This window comes from Nannobrachium achirus (assembly GCF_963921795.1).
Source record: "Nannobrachium achirus genome assembly, chromosome: 23".
Classification (NCBI taxonomy): domain Eukaryota; kingdom Metazoa; phylum Chordata; class Actinopteri; order Myctophiformes; family Myctophidae; genus Nannobrachium; species Nannobrachium achirus.
Window position 1 is genome coordinate 24521916 of NC_137830.1, and position 24646 is coordinate 24546561.

The 24646-nt window shown below is 42.3% G+C and overlaps 1 protein-coding gene across 1 annotated transcript; it reads left to right on the forward strand.

Annotated features, from left to right (window-relative positions):
• Positions 1-1406: 1406 nt before the first annotated feature.
• caprin2 (caprin family member 2) lies at positions 1407-24298 on the forward strand (the record flags this gene model as incomplete). Its single annotated transcript, XM_080754272.1, has 21 exons — positions 1407-1499; positions 2580-2832; positions 3758-3820; positions 5259-5345; positions 6113-6351; positions 11762-11844; positions 12651-12764; positions 13280-13314; positions 13409-13630; positions 14386-14517; positions 14908-14992; positions 17040-17092; positions 17199-17306; positions 17533-17637; positions 18686-18823; positions 19136-19280; positions 21045-21224; positions 22067-22128; positions 22727-22793; positions 22917-23234; positions 24042-24298. Exons 2-21 carry the CDS (start codon positions 2596-2598, stop codon positions 24296-24298), a joined length of 2730 nt encoding a protein of 909 aa, XP_080610398.1. The 5' UTR covers positions 1407-1499; positions 2580-2595.
• Between the last annotated feature and the right edge of the window lie 348 nt (positions 24299-24646).

Consider the following 24646-nt stretch of genomic DNA (forward strand, 5'->3'; position numbering starts at 1 on the left):
AATTGATACACCGCCCGGAAATATATATTTTTGTATATAAATAAAGGAGAAAAACTAAGTTAGTTGTTCAAAGAATAACAAAGGTAATTTGTTTAAGTTACAGCCAGGGTGGATATACCATTTAATAACATGACCTTAATGATTCTAGCAAATGTGCCGGCAGGTGGTTGCCGTACTTAATTTGTATTTCTTTTTTGATTTTCAGTTTATGCCTCTCAATGCATTTCCAAGTTTTGTGCTAAAATATGTTTGTCATCACTGAATGAATATGCAATAGACTAACCGGAAAAATCAGTGCAATTTCATTTTATTCCTTTATTATTCCCCACCAGAAGGTGGCACTGCCGAGTTCTGTCAGAAATTGATAGGCAGTAAGTAAGTCTTGTCCCCCCCAAACAAGGTAAAAAAAAAAAAAATTATTTATTATGATGCTGCCGTTTTGTTTATAACTATTTCTGAGCAGGGGTCCAACATAGATGTAGATTGTGTTAATATTGTCTCCATTTGCTTTGGTAGTTTTCCTCTTTTTATTTGTTGTAGATTTGCACTTTTATTTATATCTCTACAAAAGAAGCATCTTAGTTGTCCAGTTTATGATGATTTTTGTTTAGTCTTTTCCACAGAGCTACATTATTGTTTATTTCTAGTAACAAAGTTTGTATTTTTATACACACCTGTAATTTGTAATTGTTCAATAAATGTCATTTGTTCATGTATCAGTCTTTTACTGTTTGGAGTTAACATCTGCATTTCTGTTGTTTTTGAGTCCTGTTCTAATACATTTAAGTCCACAATATGAGGCCAGGGTCTAAATGATCTTAATCAGACTAAATAGAGTTTAAATTGGCATGTTGCTCTCCTTTTCAATGCACACATTCATATAAATTATCTATTTAATGAAATCTAAGGATAATTTAAGCTTTAATAGAGTCGTGGAAATGAAATTACTAAATGCACTGCACTTTGGAAATGTATGTCATATCAGTTAAGTCATCTACAAGCTCGATGCATCTGGTGCAATTTGTTGTGCTCGTAGATCTGCTATTTTGTTATTTAACAACATAAATCTTGGGGGGGGGGGGGTTATTGTATTTTTTGTATTATAATTTTTTTCTAAAGGGAGTCAGCGGCTAAATCCAGGTTAATTTGGGGGGTCCTTATGAAAAGGTTTGAGAACCAGACAGTGCCAGTGCCTTCTGGCCTGGGATCCAGGCAAGTTTGCCTTACTGACCCAAATGATGTGCATGCGCACCGTGCGTGAGCGTGACAGGTGCCCGGAACCAGATGACGTCAGGGTGGAGCGTGTTTGTGGCTCTTCACAGACGCTATATAATGGTATGAGTTGGCATCGCGCTGGCTGCCTCAGTAGTCTAAAAACCATCACCATTAAAAGGTCGGATGTGAAGGAAAGGGGTCCGTGTGGTTCACTGGCTTGTTTGGATGTCGTGAGCAGCGTTTTGCAGCAGCAACCCTTCTGAACGCACACGCAAAGACACGAGGTTAGTCAGCTGTTTTCCCTGCTGGTGCTGCTTTGGCGTTTGTTATCACAAAATGCTGCTGCTGACGTGCATTATAACGAAACAGACTGCAAATACAAAGTATATGGAGGCAGTAGTCACTTAGGACTGCTCTCCTCACGCATGTGCTTTGCTTATCTTGTGATATGTGTTTAGTTGCGTGCACGGCACCGAATAGTGATGCTAGATTTCGTGATGGACTGTTTGGTAACTATGATGATGCAAGCACATCATAACAAGCCAACTTGTCTCCTTTCGGAATCTCTAGCGGAAGACCGAGGGAGAGGTTCCGAAAGGAGCTAAAGCCAACTATTAGAATAAAGTAAGATTTACGCGCAAGATGAACGGTGCGTAAATCATTGCGCACGGATTCAGAATAGCTTAATCCGTCTTAACTGGCTGGTTAAACCCCCAAATCGCACCTTGCGTTTTTGTTTGATCGTGTTATTAGGAACTAAATGTCTGTGTCTGTTTGGTTTTCGTGATTCATCAAGGGAAAGCTCGGTGTTCAGTGGCTTGGTATAAATGCAGTGTCACGCGGTTGGCCACGGCCCAAGCTGGGTGAGTCCAGCAGTGATGGAAGAAGTGGGCTACTCATTTTTAGTTTTACTTAAGTAAAGGTATCAATACTGCAATGTAGAAATGGCCTAGAGTTAAAAGCAAAAGTCCTGAATCCGAAATGTAGGCCTACTTGAGTAAAAGTACAAATGTATTGGCATCAAAAGTAAAAGTACTCATTGTTACGCAGTCCCATTTCAAGTTTTCAAATGTGTACAAATATTTTGAAAATGGCCGATCTACAAGCTCGTATATCGGCTATTTTCAAATGGCTGAAGTTAATGTAAGTTTTGTAATAATAATCCAAATCTACAAAGTAACTAGTAAAAGTACAGTAGCCTACCAATACCTCAATGTTGTACTTACTTTGTTACTTTACACCACTGGATGCTTGGTTGGAATCAATTCAGCAGCACCTTTCCTGTGTTACATTTGTCATGACAAAGGATGCCTTGGCTTACTTTTGGTATTTTGACACAACTAATGTGAACGTGTCCCTTCCAGAAAGGGTCTGATTAACATGGTGCAGCTGTCTCCTTCCCCTGTCCTGGATGTCTCTCCCCCACCTGAGCTCTCCGAGGAGGGGAAGAAACTGCTGCAGAGTAGCCCCAAGATGGGCTCCCCCGGCAGGCTGAGTGCTCTCCAGCTCGCCCTGGATGGCACGGCCACCACCACCACCTACCAGGGCTATGATGGCTACATAGAGGACGGCCTCATCTGCCTCAAACACAAGGTCCGCAACTTGGAGAAAAAGAAGGTAGGATTTATTTTCACAGAGAGCTGGATGGGTTTGAAAGCTGGATAAGTGTATTAAAACCTTGTTGCAGGGGTATTGTTCGTGTGCAAGTACTTGAGAATCATGGACAGATTTGCAGGATATAACATGTTGAACCATTGTGAGAGATGCCCGTTTCCCTTGAAGATTTGCCTCCTCGAGCCTTAAACAAAATATAATCAAGCAGGGACGTGCTGGCCATTGGGAAAAGCGGGACAACTCCCGAACGGCTCGTTCATTCCCGGCCGGTCCAGGCCGGCCATTAGGAAAAAAATAAAAATAAAATGTCGGCCTTCGTTCCATTTTGAGGGCAGGGCGGCCAACAAAGTAAATCGTCACTGTCGGGCAGAAACCTCGTATCTCCAAGTTTCAAATGTATACATTTTTTCGCGAAGCAAAGCCCTGCTTCATCGTATAAGGCCGTTGCACAAAAGTAGTGAAAACAGCTGATCTTTTAGATCGGCTGTTTTCACTAGTTTAAATAATTTTTAAAATGATAAATACAAACATACAAGGTTTCCACCCGACAACGATGAAATATAACTCATGTACAGTAATTGGCCCACTGACTTGTCACTTGTCATGATCTGAAATGGCAAATCTTTGAGTAGCAGCAGCGCTATAGAGAGAGATCTCTCTCTATAGTGTGCAATGAGGGCCTCTACAACTCTTTTTTCCCGGGCTGAATCAGGGGCCCAGCACGTCCCTGTAATCAAGCCTATACAGGGAACATAAGTCTTTATGTACCATTCTGCATGTGTGTGCCTGTGTTGAGAGTTTGCTGGATTGTGGGAATCATTTTGTGGTCGTGTGAGCTCGATACAACAGGACTACTGATATAGAGTGCACACACAGATTTCATTTCATGCCTGACATCCTGGGTGATGGTTTTGTTTTCTGTCCACAGCTTAAACTGGAAGACTACACGAAGAGGCTGAACCAGGGCGAGGCTTTAAACAACGATCAGATGGTAAGTAGCAGGGGTCAGCAAGATGTCCCTACACCAGGCTTGGGCAACTTTGATGATGGCGAGGGCCACTATATTTCCACCTTCACTCCAGAGGGCCACATTGCATATTGCTACTTTGTCATTCTAGTATCTCAAACAAAAGAAGAAAAAATAGCAGATCTACAAGCTCAAAACGAATCGCGCTGCGATGCGTTTTGAGCTTGTAGATCGGCTATTTTTACCTATTTTGAATTCGAATCCTGATTTATTTATTTATTTTATCCTGAAATGTAACATTTTCTTTTTTGTAATGTTTCTGTTTACAGTTTTTTGTGTGGATTTTTTTTTCTTTGTCTATGTGGTGGTGGGGAAAAAAGAAAAAAAATACATAAAAATGTGTCAAAATGTCCTTAAAAACAAAAAAAGGACATAACATGTTAAAAGTTTTGAAAAATGTTATGATGTGCATGTTTTGACACAATAAAGTATAAAAGAAAAAAGATGTAACATTTTGATTCAATTTCAAATGCATTTAGTTATATACTCATGTTAACTTCATGAACCTAAATACATTGGACATAAAAAAAATACATTTTAATACTACTATACTAGTCATTAAGCTACTAAGATAGACTGACGGAATTAAAGCAAGTCATGTTTGGAATTACAGCTTAAATCAATAATATATCAGTATTCTGGTATTAACCTGAGGGTCGCATTAAGTGAAGGTGGGGGCCCCCCCGGGCCGCCAGTTGCCCATGTATGCCCTACACGGACATCCTTTGTCGTTGACAATTTATTTTATTTGTATTTTTTTTTACATGACATAATGTTCATATTTTGATCATAAGACCCAAATACTCAATGTCAGTGTCCATGGCAAAAATATAAAATGTCAACCACAAGCTGGTATGGCGATGAACCATGTAAGCAGGCCTGTCACACATAATCGCCTAAACGCAATCATTAGAGATGATCACAATTGTTTTGCGTAATCGTCATAATCATGTCCATGTTGAAAAATATTACATTTCCAAATATCTTCCAAAGATAGCGGAAATGGTAGATCTACAAGCTCACAACTCATCTCAGTTTGTGAGCTGTAGATCAGCTACTCACAATCACAATGTTTTAATATTGTGAAAGTATACAATTATTAAATGTCAGTAATAGTTTTTAGATATTTAAGTTATTTGTCATATTTCTTTCCTGTTCAAGTTTTGTTTACAAAGTCTTGGAGGCAAACAACATGTACATTTTATTCATATGTTCCAATATTTAATGCCCACATTTAGAACAATTTAATGATCGTGACAGCCCTAATGGTAAGGATGGTGAAGTACTACAGTACGTATGACTACATGCATCATTGGTGACTTTATCTTTGGTGTGTTGGCATCATGTGAATGAGTTTTCACCTTCTCTGTGTGGCTCGCCTGTCTTTGTGTTTTCTCTCCAGGGTGCTGTGGAGAAGTACGATGAGGTGATCCATAACCTGGCGTTTGCACAAGACCTGCACAAAACCCTGTCCGATTTGACCCAGAGTGTAAGGGCCCATTTTGAGGATTTATTCATTTGCCTTTTTGGACACAAACATACTTGCTTACATCAGTGATTCTTGACCTTAGATTGTTTTGCCCTGCCATCGATGTCCTCTCTAGTTGAGAAAGGGAGTGTGCACTGTGCAGCAATGCTGGCAGGCTTGATGAGTTGTGAGTTCCCCTCTGCACAGTGTCTTCGACTTGTTTCCAAGTCATTTCACATCGTCGAGTGAAGGTCACAAGACAACTACATTTACATTCCTCATTGTATTGACAGTTCACCACGTTTTGATCGATGCCCTGCCTTGCTATGTAGCACGCTGTTATCTAGTCATCCTTGTTTAGTTCACAAAGCATTGTTGCATTAAAGACAGGAAGCACAAACGGAAATGCCAATTGGTACGCGTTCATACCAAACAACATTGCACCTATCTTGCATCAACCTGAATCTAGCATTCTGAATTTTTGATATCTTTGTTTTTTACTTCTTGTAGCCATTCTGACTATGCAGTGGTTCTCAAAGTAGGGCCTAGGGACCCTCAGGGTTCCTAAAGGACTCTTACATGTTTGTTATGTAACTCTCAGAGTGTAATTCTTGTACACTTTCAGAGTTATAGGGGTCCTTGAAATCAAGAAGTTTGAGGAGCATTGATCTATGACATGTTTCAGAACTCAATATTTGGGAAAGGCTTCAGCCTGGGAAAGGTTTCATCTTGATATTCAAGAGCAGAGTTTTTTCAGTGGTCCACAACAATCTTCCCCTTTTTTGCAGCTGCTGAGGGACCAGAAGAAGGCGGTGAAGAAGGAGCAAGTGGCCAAGCTGGAGGTGGAGCGGAGGCGACTCCGTAGCGTGCTGCAGATCCAGCACCTCCTGCACTGCCTGCAGGAGGAGCACATCAGGAGGGACCTGCTGGCCGGACAGAACCAGGCCCCTCTCATCCCTGCCCCGCAGCTGCACAGCCTCACCCAGCTCGCCGCCCTGCTGGGCGTCGAGAGAGATGACAGCCTGAGGTAGGGCTGGCCAATTAGGCTCTGTGCATGAATATAGTTCCATTTTCCAGGCGTGTATCAAAACGGCATCCCGATATCGGCAGTGGAAGCTTGTGATTGGCTGAACCGGAGGTAGGGAGTGCTCCGTTGTGTTCCCCTGGACCGCGCGGAGGTGCCGAAATTCGGGGGGCTGAAGATTTACTATTCTGTCCATAACGGCACATAAGTCGGTAACGGCGCTGAGTCGGCTCATGCGACCGTCGCAACACTCGACTATGCGATGTTTCATAACATATATAATCATAAACATTCTATATTTATAAGGTCAAGTATTATACTTCACACATCTAGTGCCAACCCCGAGTTTCCCGAGTTTGAAAAGGTACTACCCCTGTGCCAACCCTGAGTTTCCCGAGTTTGGGCCGTTTTTGAAGAAAAAAAATATATATATATTTTTTTTTTTTCATTTTTTTTTTCAAAAATATTTTTTGACCTCCAGAAATGTATTAGGCATGATCGCGATCGCAAATTGCATGTTTAACCCCCATACCAACCCATTATTTCAAACATGGCAGCCATGTTTGTTTACATCTGAAGAAAACATAATGGCTGATAAATCATGAATGCCTGAACGGATTTCCAAGCAGATTTTTTTGTTTGAAAGCTGTGAACAGTGTGCACACATGTGGTGCATCATCTAGGCATGGGCGTGCACGATCCGTGCACTATAAATTACATGGAAGTCTATGGAGACCATGGCATCACGGGACATTGGAGAGAAAAAATCACTGCAACATAAGTGTTAATAATTGGGACTAATTAAGAACCATTATCATCTATCTATAAATGCGAGAAGTCTCTGCGTGTCTGTCTGTCTGTCTGTGTGTCTGTCTGTAATCCGCGTATCTCGAGAACCGTTCGTCCCACCGGCTTCAGATTCGGCACGCGCGTTCCCCGCCGCGGCACGGAGTGCAGTGCCGGGTCTCGACCCGACCCGACACGCGGTTTTCCCGAACCGGCACGAAACGTTCGGAATCTCCTTATGTGGGGTTGATTGTTGACATCAGGCTGTTCCGGAGGAAATCGGCGAAAGCTCTGACTCATTGTGACATCACTTCATAAAAGGCTCTGACATCACGTACGCCACATGAGTCAACAAAAAATCTCTGAGTATGTATGTATGTAATCCGCGTATCTCGAGAACCGTTCGTCCCACGGGCACGCGCGTTCTCCATATATGGGCATAAAATGAATGCCCCCATATATGGGCATAAAATGGATTGCAGACAGACAGATACAGATATCTCCATATATGGACATAAATGGACAGAGGCAAACAGATGGTCAAAGATCTCCATATATGGGCATAAAATGGACGCAGACAGACAGATACAGATATCTCCATATATGGGCATAAATGGACACAGGCAAACAGATGTTCAAAACGGGTCCTATGACAACAGGTATAATGAGGTTTGCATTAAAGGGGGAACCGGCACTGTGTCTGCAACACAGTTGGAGGCACAGAAAGATACTCCATATATGGGCATAAAATGGACGCAGATAGACAGATATCTCCATATATGGGCATAAAATGGACCCAGAACTATAACTGCAGTGATCTCCATATATGGACATAAAATGGACGCCGACAGACAGACAGACAGATACAGATATCTCCATATATGGGCATAAATGGACACAGGCAGACAGATGGTCAAAACGGGTCCTATGAAAACAGGTATAATGGGGTTTGCATTAAAGGGCGGGGCATTCATTCCCTATTTACATTGTTCCGAGTTGGCCAGGTCGACGACTAGACGCTGAAGGGCGGCCCAGCTTCTAGTAGTTATAATAGGCCTACATTTACAGTAGTTTAGGCATTTTGGTTTGATAAGGTTGTGGGCAGAACAATTTGTCCTTGTTTGTTATTTGACTATTTTTACTTAAATTATAATTAAAGACACTTCATAGTGAATTAGTGATTATAATAAATAGCCTATGTCATGATTGCTAGATCAGATTGTGTTTATAATATAACGCCGGCGTGTAGGGGTGTGCGATATGACGATAATTATCGTCTCGACGATACAGCGTTGCCACGATAGGCCATTTCAGAATATCGTTTCTCTCGTGATACAAACAGTCATTTAGAAAAGGCTCTGGATATACAGCGAGTGCACGTTCCATGAGTCGCAGCTCGATTGCTTAATTTATACTTCTATAGTATGGTGGTGTAATTCGCCAAAAAGAACAGATCTACAAGCAAGCAACGTGTCGTCGCTGCTCAGTGCTCAACGTGTCAATAGCTTGTGGATCTGTCCCCTTGCGGCCCCTCCTCCCCTGGGTAGCACGCATGCACTACACGCACACAAGAACAAGAAGCTGAACCACTGGCCGGCGATTTTAGTTTCACTTTCACAGGACTTTGTAAAGCAGTGATGCAGCAGCTTGCCCTGCTTTCAGTGAAGCATATTTTTTATAATGGACTAGAAGTTTGCGGCCGCTGCGCGGCCTTCACCGCCATGTTGTGTCCACAGTGTGGTGTGTGTAATGGGCAAATATGGGAGAAAAAACATTTTTGAGAAAAAAAAAGTATTTTGACATAAAAAAAAGTTTTTTGAGAAAAAAAAAGTTTTTTGAAAAAAAAAATTTTTTTGGGAAAAAAAAAACATTTTTGAAAAAAGAAAATTTGGAAAAAAAAATTGAAAAAAAATTTTTGGAAAAAAAAATTTTGGAAAAAAAGATTTTTGGAAAAAAAAAATTTGGGAAAAAAAAATTGGAAAAAAAAAATTTGGGAAAAAAAAACGTGTGTGCGCGCACACGCACACACGCACACACACACACACACACCCCTCTGTTGTAATTCGATACACACACACACACACACACACACCCCTCTGTTGTAATTCGATACTCTACTCTGCTCAGCTCCTCTCCCACCTCCCTCCCCCCCCCCCCCCTCCCTCTGTAACTTGATACTCTGATGATCATTTTGACGTTTCAGCACTGGCCAGAATGTTCAGAATACTCTGTCAGGACTGGCTGTGTGGCCCTGCACTGCCTGTGTGGTGGCCCAGTGTGGCCCTGCACTGCCTGTGTGGTGGCCCAGTCTGGGCCTGCAGTGCCTATACTGTTTGGTCCCCCAGCCTGGCCCTGCGCCGCCTACAGGCCAAAATTTGGTCAAAAAATTGTAAACATTCTGTGATTATGAAAAGTAGAGACGCATTTGAAGGTGGAAAAGTTGATGGTCAGCAAGGAATATGCGTTATTGATTTTTGTATTATGTTTTAGACAATTGAACAACTGCTGAACGTGGAGTTGCAGATGCACATACATACACACACATATACACTACCCCATTCTGATTAGGTTGTGAGGATGCATTGAACTAACAGGACGCAAACAAACTACTTTATCCATCCCGTTATCAGTCATTTCACTCACTGCAAAGCTGAGCTGTGATGTGCTCACTGCTCAGTGCTCACTGTGCTGGTCGTCTCCACTCCACAGAGGTGATTTAGATGAGATCGCCTTGTAAATCCGAGCTTCTGTTTTTTATGAACTACAAACAAGTAGCTATTTTTGTTTGTTATGTTTTCACCGCCGATGCATGCGTGTGTCGTCGCGAATTGCGGTGAAATCGTCGCGTCTATTTCGCGTCTATTTCATAATTGGCTTAGTTATAAAACCATGATATTTTTGTTAAGCTAAAATATCGAATAGGATGATATCTGCATTGTAAAATACAGAGTATACTTCTGTAAAAAGAAAGCTTAAACTTCATCATAACACACTTCCTGACTGCTGTGGTCATAAGGTAATTTGTTTCCCCCCAGTTTCTGTTGGTAAGGCATCACAATATTTCTTTTTCATATCTGATAAATAAAATAAATAGAGGTGAGGTGTCCTGAACCTTATAAGGACTTCTTGAAGACCTTTTTAATAGCCTACCTCAAGAAAGAAGAAAATCCCATTACTGCGTCAAAATAATCATCAAACTAGACAATGAAAACATTAGCCAAATTGTTTTGAAAATAGCCGATCTACAAGCTCACAACACTCAAAAACATTTTATGGGAACCCGTAAAACATTTCTGGGACCCATTTGAATGACCCGACCCATCATCACACCAACTAGTAAATATTTTGAGGTAAAAAATGTTAATTGTTTGATCAAAATATGCTATGAAAATCCTAGATTAGGCTATATCTATATTTCTATCTGCAGCATAAAAATAAATAGATTATCAATAGAAAATCTGTGTGTTTGTATATTGTTATTAATAATCATAATAAACCTAAAAACTAGCATGAAACAGTATCGTGATAATATCGTGTATCGTGATACTGCATGAAGAGTATCGTGATAATGATTTTTTCCAGTATCGCCCACCCCTACCGGCGTGCCTCCGTCATCTCCACCGAAAACAAGCACTCCCCCCTTGTTCCATTGTCGAAACCGGGATGCTGTTTTGATTCACGCATTTTCCAGAATGGTGGCATTCCTGTTTCCTGTTGTTCCGGATCAGTATCTCATTAATCTCTCAAGTCTAGGGATGTCGTAATAATCGCATTAATCGCATACCGCAATATTACAATTTCAAACCGCAAGGGGGCAAACATACCGCACAAACAAATGGTCACAAAGCATTAAATCTAGTTGGTTCTTCGGTTAATAGACCTATTTCTGTTTGCTACATTCGTTTTGCTTCATGTTTTTTGTAGTGATGGTGGGGACAAAAAGAAGACGTAAGTGTTTTTATTTGCATTTAAAATATTTAGCCTAGGCCTACTGCATTAATTTTACACCGTTATTACATCAATGAAGATTAATTTAACATTAAAATACAGTTAATTGTTTAAAAAACTGTCATCTCTGCGGGTTCCCAGATTGGTATCTCATAGCTTCGTTTGATTGAGAAATGAGAAAGTCACCCGGAACAGGAATCAGGATTGCCACCTTCTGGAAAAGGGAACTACATTTGGTTACATTTATGCACAGAGCCTATTAACTGGAAATGTATTGCAACTGACATCTAGAATCTCTAATCGACTTAATCTTGCTCATGTATGTTAATCAAATCATTGAGAAGCAGGTTTTCATTTTTTTCTTGTACCAATTTTGATCAAGTAAATCCATTTGTCTGATTAATCACTTACGCTGTGTATTATACTTCGTTTGTACAATGGTGGCGTGCGGAAATGGCCTATTGACAAGCTCACAGCATATCGTTCATCGGGTCCAAAGAAGAGCCTTGGCTTGAAACGTCAATAAATTACACTGGAGCAGATTCTTTCCTTTTCTCTGTTATGTGCCTATGACTCTGTCCCCTTCTTCTTTGTCTGCCTCTTGTCTTACTCAGTCTTAGAGAGTAGTCTACAGGCTGCCATGATATTCTGTTTTAAGTTTTTCTTCTGTGTTTGCTAGTTTGCAGGAGCAGATGGAGCAGTCTACACTGGCGTACTTGGACCTCCTGGAGGGAAAAGACAAACCGGTGGCTGGCTCCACATGTGAGGATGAATGTTTTCTGTAGACATTTAAATGCGTAGTTCATCTCCAAGTTGACTTTTTCTATCAATTACTTACCCTTGAATTCACGGAGATTGCCTTTTCTTTACTGAATTTCCCCCTTGGGATAATAAAGGTATCTATCTATCTTTTTGGTGCATTCCTGATCCAATATTTGATGAATTGAAGTAAACATCCCTTTTGTATTTGGCTCTGGGGGCCAGGGGTGTTGCACCAAATTCTGGGCCCTGGGTACAAGGATTTACTGTGGGCCCACCATGAATGTTCTTCATTTCTAATCAGAATATTTTTGAAAAACCTATGTTTCTGTCAGTGGTGCTCAAACCTTTTCATGTGAAGGACTCCCAAAATGATATGTATTTGGCCACGGACCCCCATCTCAAAATATTTAGTTCCAGGGACCAAAATTTGAGTTACAAATGTTTGCTTAAATTTCAAAGATTTTTGCACATTTTCACGACTTTTCAAAAATGGCAGATCCAAGTGCCGCGCTGTGAGCTTGTATATCTGCTATTTTTCAATAGCTAAAGTATAAAATAATTAAGGCCCCTCCACCTTGGGCCCTAGTTACTCAGTCCCACACTGTCCTACTAACAACAACGCTACATGTCCTGTCCATGGCAGTGGTGCTGACACAGAGATTGGGTTATAAGCCAATATTTTAAATGTAGTTTTCCTCTAGTTAAGTCTGTTAGAATAATATAGGGAGAAAGTCATTAGGGTGTGAACTACCTCTTTAAAGTTTGTGCCTTGGCATGGTGTAGTTGACTTGCATTCGTGTTTGCAGTTAAACTCATGAAGCAAGAGCTCGATAGGCTGTTGGATTGCAAGTACTTCCGTTGTCTTCCTCCTCCGCCAAGCAAGACCACAGAGGTGTTCCTGAGCTCACCCAGCCTCACTAGTAGGAATAAATACTCAACTTAAACCCTTCATCTGATTAATAAATGCATTGTTCTGGTAATTGTACCATTGCAGTATTTTAGTTTATAGGATTGCTTACGTCAAAGTGCATTTAGTAACAGACTATATTTATCTTGTTTGTTAAGATGCCTGCTGTAGGTTGGTTTTTGAACTGTTTGACTTTTCCTTTTTAAAGCTACCATTTGGAACTTATTTTAATAACTGTATTCGTGCGTGAGTATTTTTCAATTAAATGTAATGGGCAAATCTGCAGTCTCTCTACTTTTCTATTGCAGAAATGATGAACTTAAGTGTTTGACAAGTAGTTAATGAGCCCAGTATCTGTACCTTTCTCCGTTGGGCGAGGACATAAAACGTTACAGATTGTAGCTTTAAGTAAGGCAGGGAAATGCTTGCAATAAAATGTTTATATACTGTGTAAATACATATATATTTTTTCCTAAATCTTTTCGATGTGTGTTGCATGTTCTTATAGTTTTCAATTTCTGTTGTCAGATATATCGAAACCAAAAGACGGTTCTAAAAAGGAGGTAAGAACAAGAATCTGTTCACTGCTACATGTGTTGCTGTGTTGTGAGCAGGTCTTGTAGGTTTGGCTGATGTGCTCTATGGGTGATATGGCAGTTTCTTAACAGACTCTACTTGAGGGAGACGGAAACGCCTCCTCCTCAGAACTGGAAGGAGGAGTTTGAGGCCATCAAGGAGCGGGAGCCACCCGACTCCTGGGAATTGGAGTTTGCAGACGGCTCAGCCTCTCCTCAATCCTATGGCCACAAGCCATGGAGAGGAGCGGCCACCTTCGTCCCCAAAATCCCTGTCACCATTAAGAAACACGACAGCAAACAGGTGAGTTGTGAAGCCTTAGGGGAGAAATGAACTTTGACCTTTGTACCACTTGTCAACCATTAGTGGTCTTATCTGATTTCTTTGTTGGGAACAAGGAGAATTTCTACTCCCATAACTAATAAAATCATTACTTAATTTCAATATGGAATTTGGTCCCATAATCGTAGATCTTTGTGTTGGAGTCCCCTGGTGTTGTGGGCTCATACCCATCTTCGTTAATGTCTCATTTGTTGTAAAACCAACTATGTGGGCCTTGACTACACCTGGTGGTGTAGGAGTCAGTCCTAGATTAATAATAATAAATAATGTAATAAGCTCATAAGCACTTTTATGAAATGTGAATGGAAAGTGCTATAGAAATAAACTTGAGGACCGCCTTGAACCTGTAGTTCAGCCTCATCCTGTAGTTGCAAGTCAAAATAAAATAAAACTTGCTTTGCCTAATCTGTATTCCAAAAAGTTGGGTATTCTTTTGTAACAGCAGCTGACTATTTTGACTGTTGGCAAAGACAATTAATAAAAGTGGGGGAGAGCTTACAGTCGGATAAAACATCTGAGAATATCTGGATCACAAGGTCTTGGGGCCTTGACTGTTAACACATTTGATATCCTCACTTTCACAGATAAGCATGAAGAAGGCTAAAGGAGAACATATTGCCAAAACTGTGAGTAGAGAACCATCATCATGCACACTACCTTCAACAGGTAATGTTTGAACTTGCTGGTCAATAGGTCTCTGATTCCATTTCTGGCAGACAATGCACATAGGCACCCCTGTGGAGGTGTTCAGCTCCCCATCTTCCTTGCCCAAAGACCCCATCCAGAGGAAACAGCAACTTGAGGACCTCATGACAAAGATACGAACTGGCTCCTTCAGTTTTATGCAGGTACATTGTAAAAGCGAGTTCCATACCAGAATATTATGTAATGTAAATTTATTTGCTTGACTGGCACGGTTTTCAGTTATTTTGTTATGTTATGTTAGACTGTTGTACAGTCAGGAGTGTATTTATTTTACTGGCAGTACGCTATTTTAATGAATTCACGTGTACGCACGCACATTGCACATTGCATGCATTTTATTTCACCTTAACTCATACACCGTCTTTTAAAACATCGACTGAAGGGGTTAACTGCCACGTTGTCCTTACCTTTTAACGTGGGCGCATGCGTGCACATCGCGCACGATCTGCGCACGGATCATGTCATGGTGACCCGTGAAGCAACCAGTGCACCCCTGAGTACAATAGTACGATACTGTATTCTATCTCATTCAGGAGTCTCTTCTGGAGGGCGATGGGTCTCCTACGAACGGCCATCCCAGACTGGGTCGACGGACATCTGGCTCCCCATCTCCAAATGGTACAGCACTGCACACAAACTTTGATTTAGTCTAGTTGTATTGGCACTGTAATTCTTGTACAGGGAGTTCATTCTCTTTATCCTCCCTTTATTTGCCATGGATGAGTGGCCTGATTACAGTACAACTTACATTACAATTTACCGGCTAAGACGTTACCAAGAGGCTGATTTATAAATGAATAAAAAAACATACTTAGTTACTGTCCACCACTCTACTTTATGGATTTAGTTTATTTTCTAGAAGATTGCACAGTGGATTATTTAGGCTCAGATGGTTTCAGGTGCCCCACCGTTTCCATTAATAAAGGACGCATTAAATGCTGTTTCTGGATAGACACTGCTGTTTCTAATAGACCGTTTGTCAGCCTTCTGATTGGTCCCTGAGACTCCCTGACTGGCCAACCAGAAAAAAACATTCACTTTTTGCTATCGGGGGTGGAGTTTGTGCAGTGGAGAATGTTGAATGTGCCTTTCAACAACTGTCCGCAGTGCGCGACACGGAGATCGGCCGGTACGGTGATAGCGACGGCAAGCGTCAAGCGATCTCGCTCATCATAACGAATAAGCTTCAACAAACTAGTTCACATGTACCTTATCAATGGTCTAAGAGTCACGATTGGGTACATATAATTTAAATGGGCAGAATTACGAAAAGCCAGCCTATTATGTGAGGAGAAACATTCTCTCTGTCCTCTTCCTAGTACCCAAGATGCAATGCGCTTCTCTTTCTATCTCTGATCCAGAGGATTAAACTAATTAAAACATTTATTTTTCGGGGGAAAACTACTGTTTTGCTATGTAATTACTGTACCTTTTTCTTCCCTTTTTATTAATATCACGTAGATTTTGTGGTACTTTATATAGCTGTAATGAGGCTATGAAGGGAAAAAAAATCCCATCCACTACCACTATAAAAGAATCTGCAAAGAGGATTCTGTCCCACTGGGATTAAACAAATTAATACATATATTTTCGGGTAAACCCCCTGTTTTGCAATGTAACTACTGTACCTTTGTCTTCCCTTTTTATTAATATCACCTAGGTGTTTTTCCTTTGGTACTTTATATAGCTGTAATGAGGCTATGAAGGGAAAAAAAAAATCCCATCCACTTCCACTATAAAAACAATCTGCCCAGGGTTAATGTCCCATCATAGTAACAGGGCAGAATGGGGCGGGATTTACAAAAGGGTTTATTAAACAAAAATTGAGGTCAATTGCTGGAACCAGGCCTGGCTAGTAAAAATGTAGTGCGGTTGTTTAGCCTATATTTACAGACAATGGTTTTATTTTATTTAACCTTTTATTGACGAGGAATAGTCCCGTTGAGGTGCAAGTTCTCTTTTGCAAGGGAGTCCTGGCTAAGACCGCAGCAGAAACGGTTTCACATAAAGGTAACATAAAAACAACAGATTAGTGGCTTTTTGGAAATGCCCGATGTTAGTTTAAAGTGATAAAACTGACTTCCAAAATCTGTCAACACAATGCGTCTCTAATGGGGTGCAGAGTGGTAGGTGCTTATGCACAGTAGGTGGTCAACTGCAAGCAATTTTATTTCAAACACACTTCTAGCGTATGTTGTAATGTAGAGCATGGGTCTTCAACAGGGGGTCCTCAGAGTTTCTACAGGGGGTCCTCCAAATCTTTGTGTGATAGAAAGTTCTTTTCTCCTTTTTTATATTAACCACTTGTCTTGAACCCTAGTGTCCATATTCTGAGAACTTTAGCCAAAAATAGCAGATCTACAAGCTCATAACGCCAACAAGCTTTGGTGTAGAGGGGGGTAAAAGAGCAGACTAAGTACAGAGTGAAAGTTCAAGTTTATTAAGTATTGACGGTTCAAGTGGTTAAATATCTGAAAACACAAATTGACGTGAATCCAAAATACACTGATTGTGCTGTCAAACGATGAAACTATATGGAATCTGTGAAAAGGTTGCGGAAGTCCCTGCTTCATCTCTCTATCAACTAAAGGGTCCTTGGCCTGAAAATGTTGAAGACCCCTGATGTAGAGTAAATTGTGTTTTGTCGTTTTCCACCACTGAACAGCTCAGAGGGAATCGATGAGAAGTCCAGTTGCTGTCCTTCCCACAGCAATGCATGTAAGATCTGCTTCTCTTTTACACGTGCATCCCGTTCATGTGGTTGGGAATTTAAAAGGACTTAACATTGTCATGATGATCATCATATATTTCCCCTCCTGTTTAGTCCACTCCGCGGGCCGCCAGTCTTGTGGATCAAAATGCCAATCTGACCAATGGGGAGCCGTCCCTTGTGACCTGTGACCTTGACCTCACCACAGACGAACTACCTGATGTAATGACTACCACACTTGTCATTAGGGCTGTGTCCAACATGACATCTTACTTGGATGATTAATTGTCATTCTAATTAACACAATTGTGTTTTTCACAATGACCATTGGAACAAGATTTCTGTTTATATGTAATAATTGTTACAGGCCTCTGATGCATCAGAATGGATGTTAATGCATCAGATTCATGTCCAGTAACACATGGTCATTCTATCTTTGTCTCTCTAGGAAGCGCTGCAGTTGCCTGATGCTGACCCAGCGTTTACCACACCTCCTCTGTACCGCAGGGAGTCCACCATCTCTGTCAGCCTGGACGAGAAGAGCCGACCTCGGGTAAGGGAGCATGGCAGAAACCTCATCCATATTCATATTCTTTGGGGTCTTTTCTCTTATTTTTTATTTTTTTGTTAACTAACGTCCTACTTGATTATACTGCAGCGTCTGCAAGCTCGTAACGCAGGCTGAAGTGACACCTTTTAATCAATTTTATTTCTAACACTAACATTTTTGCAAATCACAAAGTGCTACGGGGTTTAAAAACGAAGGCATAAAAATAACAAAGGCAACAACGTAAGACCCCTGGGGTAGATGCTAATTAAGGCAGTAGAAGAAAAATAATTGGCAGAAGTTTTATTAAAAAGACTTGTACTAGCTTGTACATGTGCAATATTTGAATTTGAATCCTGAAAAGTAAGTGTTGGACATATTATGTTTCCACCTGACTGAGAAGATGGAAAGATACCTTTTATTGATCCCGTGGGGGAAGTCATGCGCCAGAGACAGTGTGTATTACCCCCTCAGGCCTGGAAAATTTTTGTGTATTACAGTATGCACAGTATGTAGTACAGTAATTCTTGAAAAGATTATTTGAAAATGTTCGGATTATTTTTTATGAAAGCCAAAGGTGTAAGCTATCAAATAGTTTTGGAATTTAGTTTCTAGATGCTACAGAGGCTGTGTAATACGTCCAGAAAGACTGTGGGTAATTTTCTAAAACGACTTTAAGGCATTTTTATAATCTGACTTGGGCCTAAATGGGTAAACGCAATTTATTTACTGCTATACTGAACTGACACAGCTTACCTGGTTCAGACACTGTGCAGCTGGTGAAAAAATACTGTAGTCCAGTGTTTCCCAAACTCTTGTTCAGGACTTATTTGTTAAAAGAAATTGCTATTTTCACTAGTTTGGGTCACATGAAATTCCTCTTTTGAGTCTTGAGCTAAAAGGTTTGGGAACCACTGCTGTTGTCTATAATAATAATAATGAATTGCATTTTTATAGCACTTTTCCAAGTGCTCAAAGCGCTTTACAATGGTTCATTCATTCATACATTGGGAATAATGTAATGACCTGCCTGCTGTCTCGTCTGTATCCCCAGACCCCCGTCTCTGAATCAGGGAAACAGTCCCCCTGTAACGGAGTGGTCCCTTGCAGCACCCCTCCTCAGAACCAGGGCTTCTCTACACCTCCCACTAGAAGAAGTCTGACCTCTACTCCCTTTCAAAACATTCACTCAGTAAGTGACACCAAAACCAGTTTCATAGAATAGTCTCATATACCAGTGGTCTGGCATGACTGTTTTCTAAAGCGTTGGAATTATTATGTTGGCTGAAAGTTTTTTGTCGGTGGTAAGAAGGCGTGAACATTTGAATGTTGTGAACTTTTAGATGAGCCAATTTCAATGTTTTTGCATAACATGATCAAATAAATTCGGCATTTTTATGAAGTTGTGATTCGTAATTGCTAAAAAGTGCCAGACCACCAGGAGAAGCCACTAACTGCTTACTTAGCTATCCACACTCTTTTTTTTTTTCCCCTTCCGCTGGAGGTTTTCAAGGTCAATGCCCCTTTACCCCCGAATGGAGATTTGAGCTACAAAGTGGACAGCGGTGTGTTCTCGGAGACCAGATACAGCACTGCCAGTACCCAAACACCACCGGAGTTTGTGCTGCCGGAAGACCAACCAGAGACGGGTATGCTAATCGCCCGACCAAGAACCACAACGGGCAATACTAGGCTAAAACCAAGACAAATGATAGAAAAGAAAGATGTGCCATCTCCGCTTTACTTCCAGTATTGTGTGAAATAAGTGACAGAAGTAGGTTGTGAGTCTATTTATTAATTACAATGAGAGAAGTGAACGTGAAGGAAATATCTGCACTCTCTAATTTCTTTAGAACTTTTTTTATTAATTAAATAAGCACAGCAGCAGTGTCTATCCAGAGAAACGGACGTGTTTCGGCCTGTCGGCCTTCCTCAGCGTTTCAAACGTGAAGTGAACGTGAACACAGCTTCTGACCCATTCTTTAGCACCAGTAAGACTCCCTAATCGGGAGATAAGCGACCGTAGGTGGCTTATCTCCACAAATAGGGCAAAAATGTGTTTTTCCCAAATCTTCCTGATCCATGTTGATGACATGAGTGTAGACATGCTGTGTAGTGATATTCGTGATTTTAGGGCAAAAACTGTAGGAGCAGTGTCCAAAAATGTGTTTTAAAAATCGGCCTGAAGGTGGCGCTAGAATAGGGCCATGTGAGAAATGAGGGGTGGGGTCTCCGCGTTGCCTTGGCGGACGAATAGGTACCGGCCCCGGCTCTCTCGGACGCTCCTAGCCCGAGTTTCGGCATTTTATGTGCGCTGCAGTGGCAGGGGGTCCTCCACTGGGGTCACCACCACTTTTGCATCCGTTCTGGAGCAGCAGGAGTCGGTGGTCCCCGGGAATTCCCCGTGAGCAGCCCCGTTGGGGTGGTAATTTGGTCATTTTTGCACATTTGGTAATTTTTTACATCTGGGGGTCCCCCTGGGGCTCCGGGGGTCCTTGGAGGTTGTAGTTTGGCAGGCAAGGAGTGTGTGTGTAAAATCTGGCATGGATCGGGTCAACGGGTGCGGAGATATAAGCAGGGAAAAAGTGTGACGTGTGAGCACATTTGGTAATTTTTTACATCTGGGGGTCCCCCAGGGACCTGGGGGTCCCTGGGGCTCTGGGGGTCCTTGGAGGTTGTAGTTTGGCAGTCAAGGAGTGTGTGTGCAAAATCTGGCATGGATGGGGGCAACGGTTGTGGAGATATGAGCAGGGCAAAAGTGTGACTGACTGACGGACTGACTGACTGACAGACAGCCCGTGGAGGTGGTCACTGAACTACATATTGGACCTATTCTACACACGTAACACATCTGCCATACATTCTTCTGACATTAAAATGGCATTTTTCAGTGAGACAAATCAGGAGAAAATCAACTTTGTCGTAAATATTTCTCTGTCCCAGCAGCGTTACACCCCGCCACTCCGACATGTCTCCTTTCCGACATGTCTCCATTCCGACACTAACCCTATCGCTAACCCTTACCCTAAACTTAACCCCGATGGAAGTGTCGCCACTCCGACAATAAGAAGTCAATTTCGGAGTGGTGGCATGTCGGAATGGAGAGCGACACCCCCCAGCAACACACTGGCGAGATCTAGCAACAGTAATCATAGGAGGTTTGTTCGCGAGATCTGATGTCAGACAGTGCCCACTTCTTCTTACTTCCATCGCTCGACTGTGTCTTGCGCCGAAAATAGCTGAAGGGGTGCTATTTTCGACGCGGCGGAGCATACATTAAGCTTTACGAGACCATTTGTATACTGTTCACTCCTTGTGGCGAAGCTTGGGATGGCGTATCTTCCTAAAGTAAGCATCTTTGGCTAACCCGTTGAGTGTTTCCTCAATGTTGTGCTGTGTCACCCCTTTGGCAGTGTACCAGTCAGATTACACAGTGGGTAATGGTGTACAGCTCTTCCTGTCCCCTGGCCAATCAGGTGGTGGCGCGGGTCGAGGTGGCCAGGCGTACTACACCAGAGGATCTGTGAGAGGTATGGCGCGTGGTGGTGGCAAGGGACTGGCTCACCCCTTTCGCACTCCTGGTTGGTATCGAGGTATCCTCAAAGAGTTTCTGTTCACCTCTCTAATGGTCTCTTCCCTTCCTTTCCCTGGCGTCCTGTTCCATTTCATTCACGTCCACTAAAGCAGTGGTTCTCAACCTTTTCAGGCCGCGAACCCAAAATAATCATATTTCAACTGGGGACCCCACACCCTACGAGCACTAAGAGTTGAGACAACACAGTTCTATTGTGAAAATGGCAGATCTACATGCTCACAACGCCTCGCAAACGTGAGGCGTTGTGAGCGTGTAGATCTGCTATTTTCACAATTTCTGCCTCTAATGTCATTTTAGAGGTATTTAAAAAGTCCTTAAATTGTCACTTTAGAAATGTGCAGATACCCTCTATAAACTTTATGTTGGCTTATTTACTGTTGATTGAGAAAACAATGTTGCACATTAAGCTAATCATCTTGGGATAATTTGGAATAATTTGGGGACCCCCTGGTTGGGGACCGCTGCACTAAAGGGATTGGATCATTTCTACAACGAGACGCTACGGGGTCCAGATGGACCCACGCGCGTCTGTAACTCTTGAGAGTGAACAAATGGAACCAAATGGACCCTTACAGGTCCGTTTGGATCCATTTGTACACTCAGGAGTTTAATGAACACTGGGGATTTTACAGTATTGGGGTTCCAGAGATTTAAAAATAAATACATTATAAAAGATAATAATCAAATGAGGGTCCTTGAAACTAAGAACGTTGAGAATCACTGGTCTACAGTAGTGGGTCCTCCAGGTTTTGACCAACTCGAAGCATGACACATGGTCTTTTTGAATGTGGAATTTGAGTCTTACGAGCTTGTGGTTCCTCTCTCTCTCTCCCCACCCAGGAGGAGCCTTCATCCACCAGGCACATCTCAGGGACTCTGGCCCTCTCCTGTATGGAGCTAGGGTAAGTCATGTGGTACCTAGTAGAGGTCTTCACAGGTCCAAAAAAATGGACCCGAAATCGAAATGGCCCGTCAAATTTCGACCGATTCCAACCTCTTTCGAAAATATAATCAAATTACAAAACCGAACCCGAGTGGACCCGTTGCGGTCTCGTCTGATTCCGACCTGTTCCGTCTTTTATCCTTTTTTTAAGGACCCGTACCCTAATTGGGCTGTTGAAAATTGTCCCGAATTCCGATTATTTCCTAGATTCCGAGACCCGACCCAGACAGACACCCCTTCAAAAAAGCACAGCAACAGAACAGGGCCAGGGCTAAATAAATAATTAAGCGCAGCAGCAGCCGCGCTAATATGTGTACTAACAAAAGGTTTTCTTTGTAAATGTGGACTTAGAATAAATGAAACAACGGACCTGTTTGACAAATTAACATTTCATGATTAGAGCTACATAGTCTCACAGCTGAATACTCTGTGTATATTTTACGTTAACCAAATGGACCATTTATTTATTATGCTACTAGCCACCGGTGTCTGACTGCAGGAATGAAAACGGTGACAATGGAGTCAGGGTGGCGGTGACATTTCTGTTTTTCTCCCAGGACCTTGGATACCAGCACGGTTACAGGCGAGGTGGAGGGAGCGTAGGAGCACGACATAACTCCAGTGGTACGTAAGACTATCAACAAAAAAGTACAATTAAATCGTTAATTATTTGAGTGACAATTAATATGTAAAATGTCATATCGTGACAGCCCTAGTCTCATCATCAACTGTGTCTCTGCTCCTCAGCCGGCTGGAGCGACTCGTCCCAGGTGAGCAGCCCGGACCGCGAGGGCCTCTACACCGTGGTGGACTCCGGCCACGGGGACTCCTCCGTCTCCACGCTGGAGGTGTCCGTCGGCCCCCACCACCACCCCCACCACGCCACCCTGATGCCCATGCAGCTGTACCCCGTCTCCCAGCCCATGCGCGTGGCCTTCACCGCCTCGCGCACCGCCAACTACGCGCCGGGCAACCTGGACCAGCCCATCGTGTTCGACCAGCTGCACAGCAACCTGGGCGAGATGTACGACCCGCACATCGGACGCTTCACCTGCCCCGCCAACGGCACGTTGTGGATTATGTATTATGATTGATAATGTGTGACGTTATTAGAGTAGATCATGTGTTCATTGATTATATTAATATCTAGTACTAGTAAGACGCCTCAGGGCGACAAGGGCACCACAGTGATGTGTACATCAGGGACCTCCATATATGGGCATAAAAGGGATGTGTTTCTCTGGCATCGCAGGGATCTCCATATCTCCATATATGGGAAAAGAAAAGATGAGTGTTAAAATGATTTTTTTTTTTTTGTATTAATCGTTTTAGTGATTTTTAACGATTTTGCATGCAAGTGGCTAATATGTATTCTAGACACAATAAGCCTGTTCCCAAGATGCACCGCAATCTTTCATTGACAGATGTGACTTATGGGGGGCTGGTGTAAATAGTAACACAGAAAATGCTGGCTTATTCTGTCTAAAAATACATATTTGGACACTTGTACAAACTACTAAAATCACTAAAACAATAGAAAGCAGTAAATGAAGACATTTTAACTCATCTTTTCTCTAATTACAATCTAAAATATGAACCCTTGTTGTAAAAAACAAACAAAGTTGTCCTTTAAAAAGTCCTTAAATTGTCACTTTAAAAATGTTCCTATACACTATATACCCTTAAACTTTATGTTTGTTTACTGTTGAGTGAGAAAACAATGTTGCACATTAAGATAGTCATCTGGGGATCCCCCAAAATAATTTGGGGACCCACAGGTTGAGAACCACCGGCATAAAGCATAACCACCACTACCGAATACATTGTCTTGTCTCCTCATTTTCTTATTGATTGATCTGAATTCCTCCACAGGCACCTACGTCTTCCTCTTCCACATCCTCAAGCTGGCCATCAACGTGCCGCTCTACATCAACCTGATGCGCAACGAGGAGGTGATGGTGTCGGCGTACGCCAACGACGGCGCGCCCGACCACGAGACGGCCAGCAACCACGCCATCTTGCCCCTCTACCAGGGCGACCAGGTGTGGCTGCGGCTGCACCGTGGCGCCATCTACGGGAGCACCTGGAAGTACAGCACCTTCTCTGGTTTCATGCTCTACCAGGACTGAAGCAGCCGTGGGCTTCTGGCCTGTGTGTGTCTGGGACTATTGCTTTGCACTAAGCGGTGATTCAACTGTGATATTTCTGTATCATGCGGTCAGGCTGCATGCCAGTGCCCTACTTCACCATCAAAAACCCATTGCCATTTCATTAACATAATACGGGGGACGTGTCAATGGCCAAAACTAGTGTATGGAGAAAATGTGTCACTGTCAAGTTGTAATTGGAGCCGTTCTCTAGGTTTGAAACGGAGGTTGTGAATTGATTGTGAATAGTTGACCTCTTACACAAAGTGTGCATTTCCCAGTGAATGTTGGTTCACATTGTTGGGAGTCTGGAGACTCTTGTAACTCTGA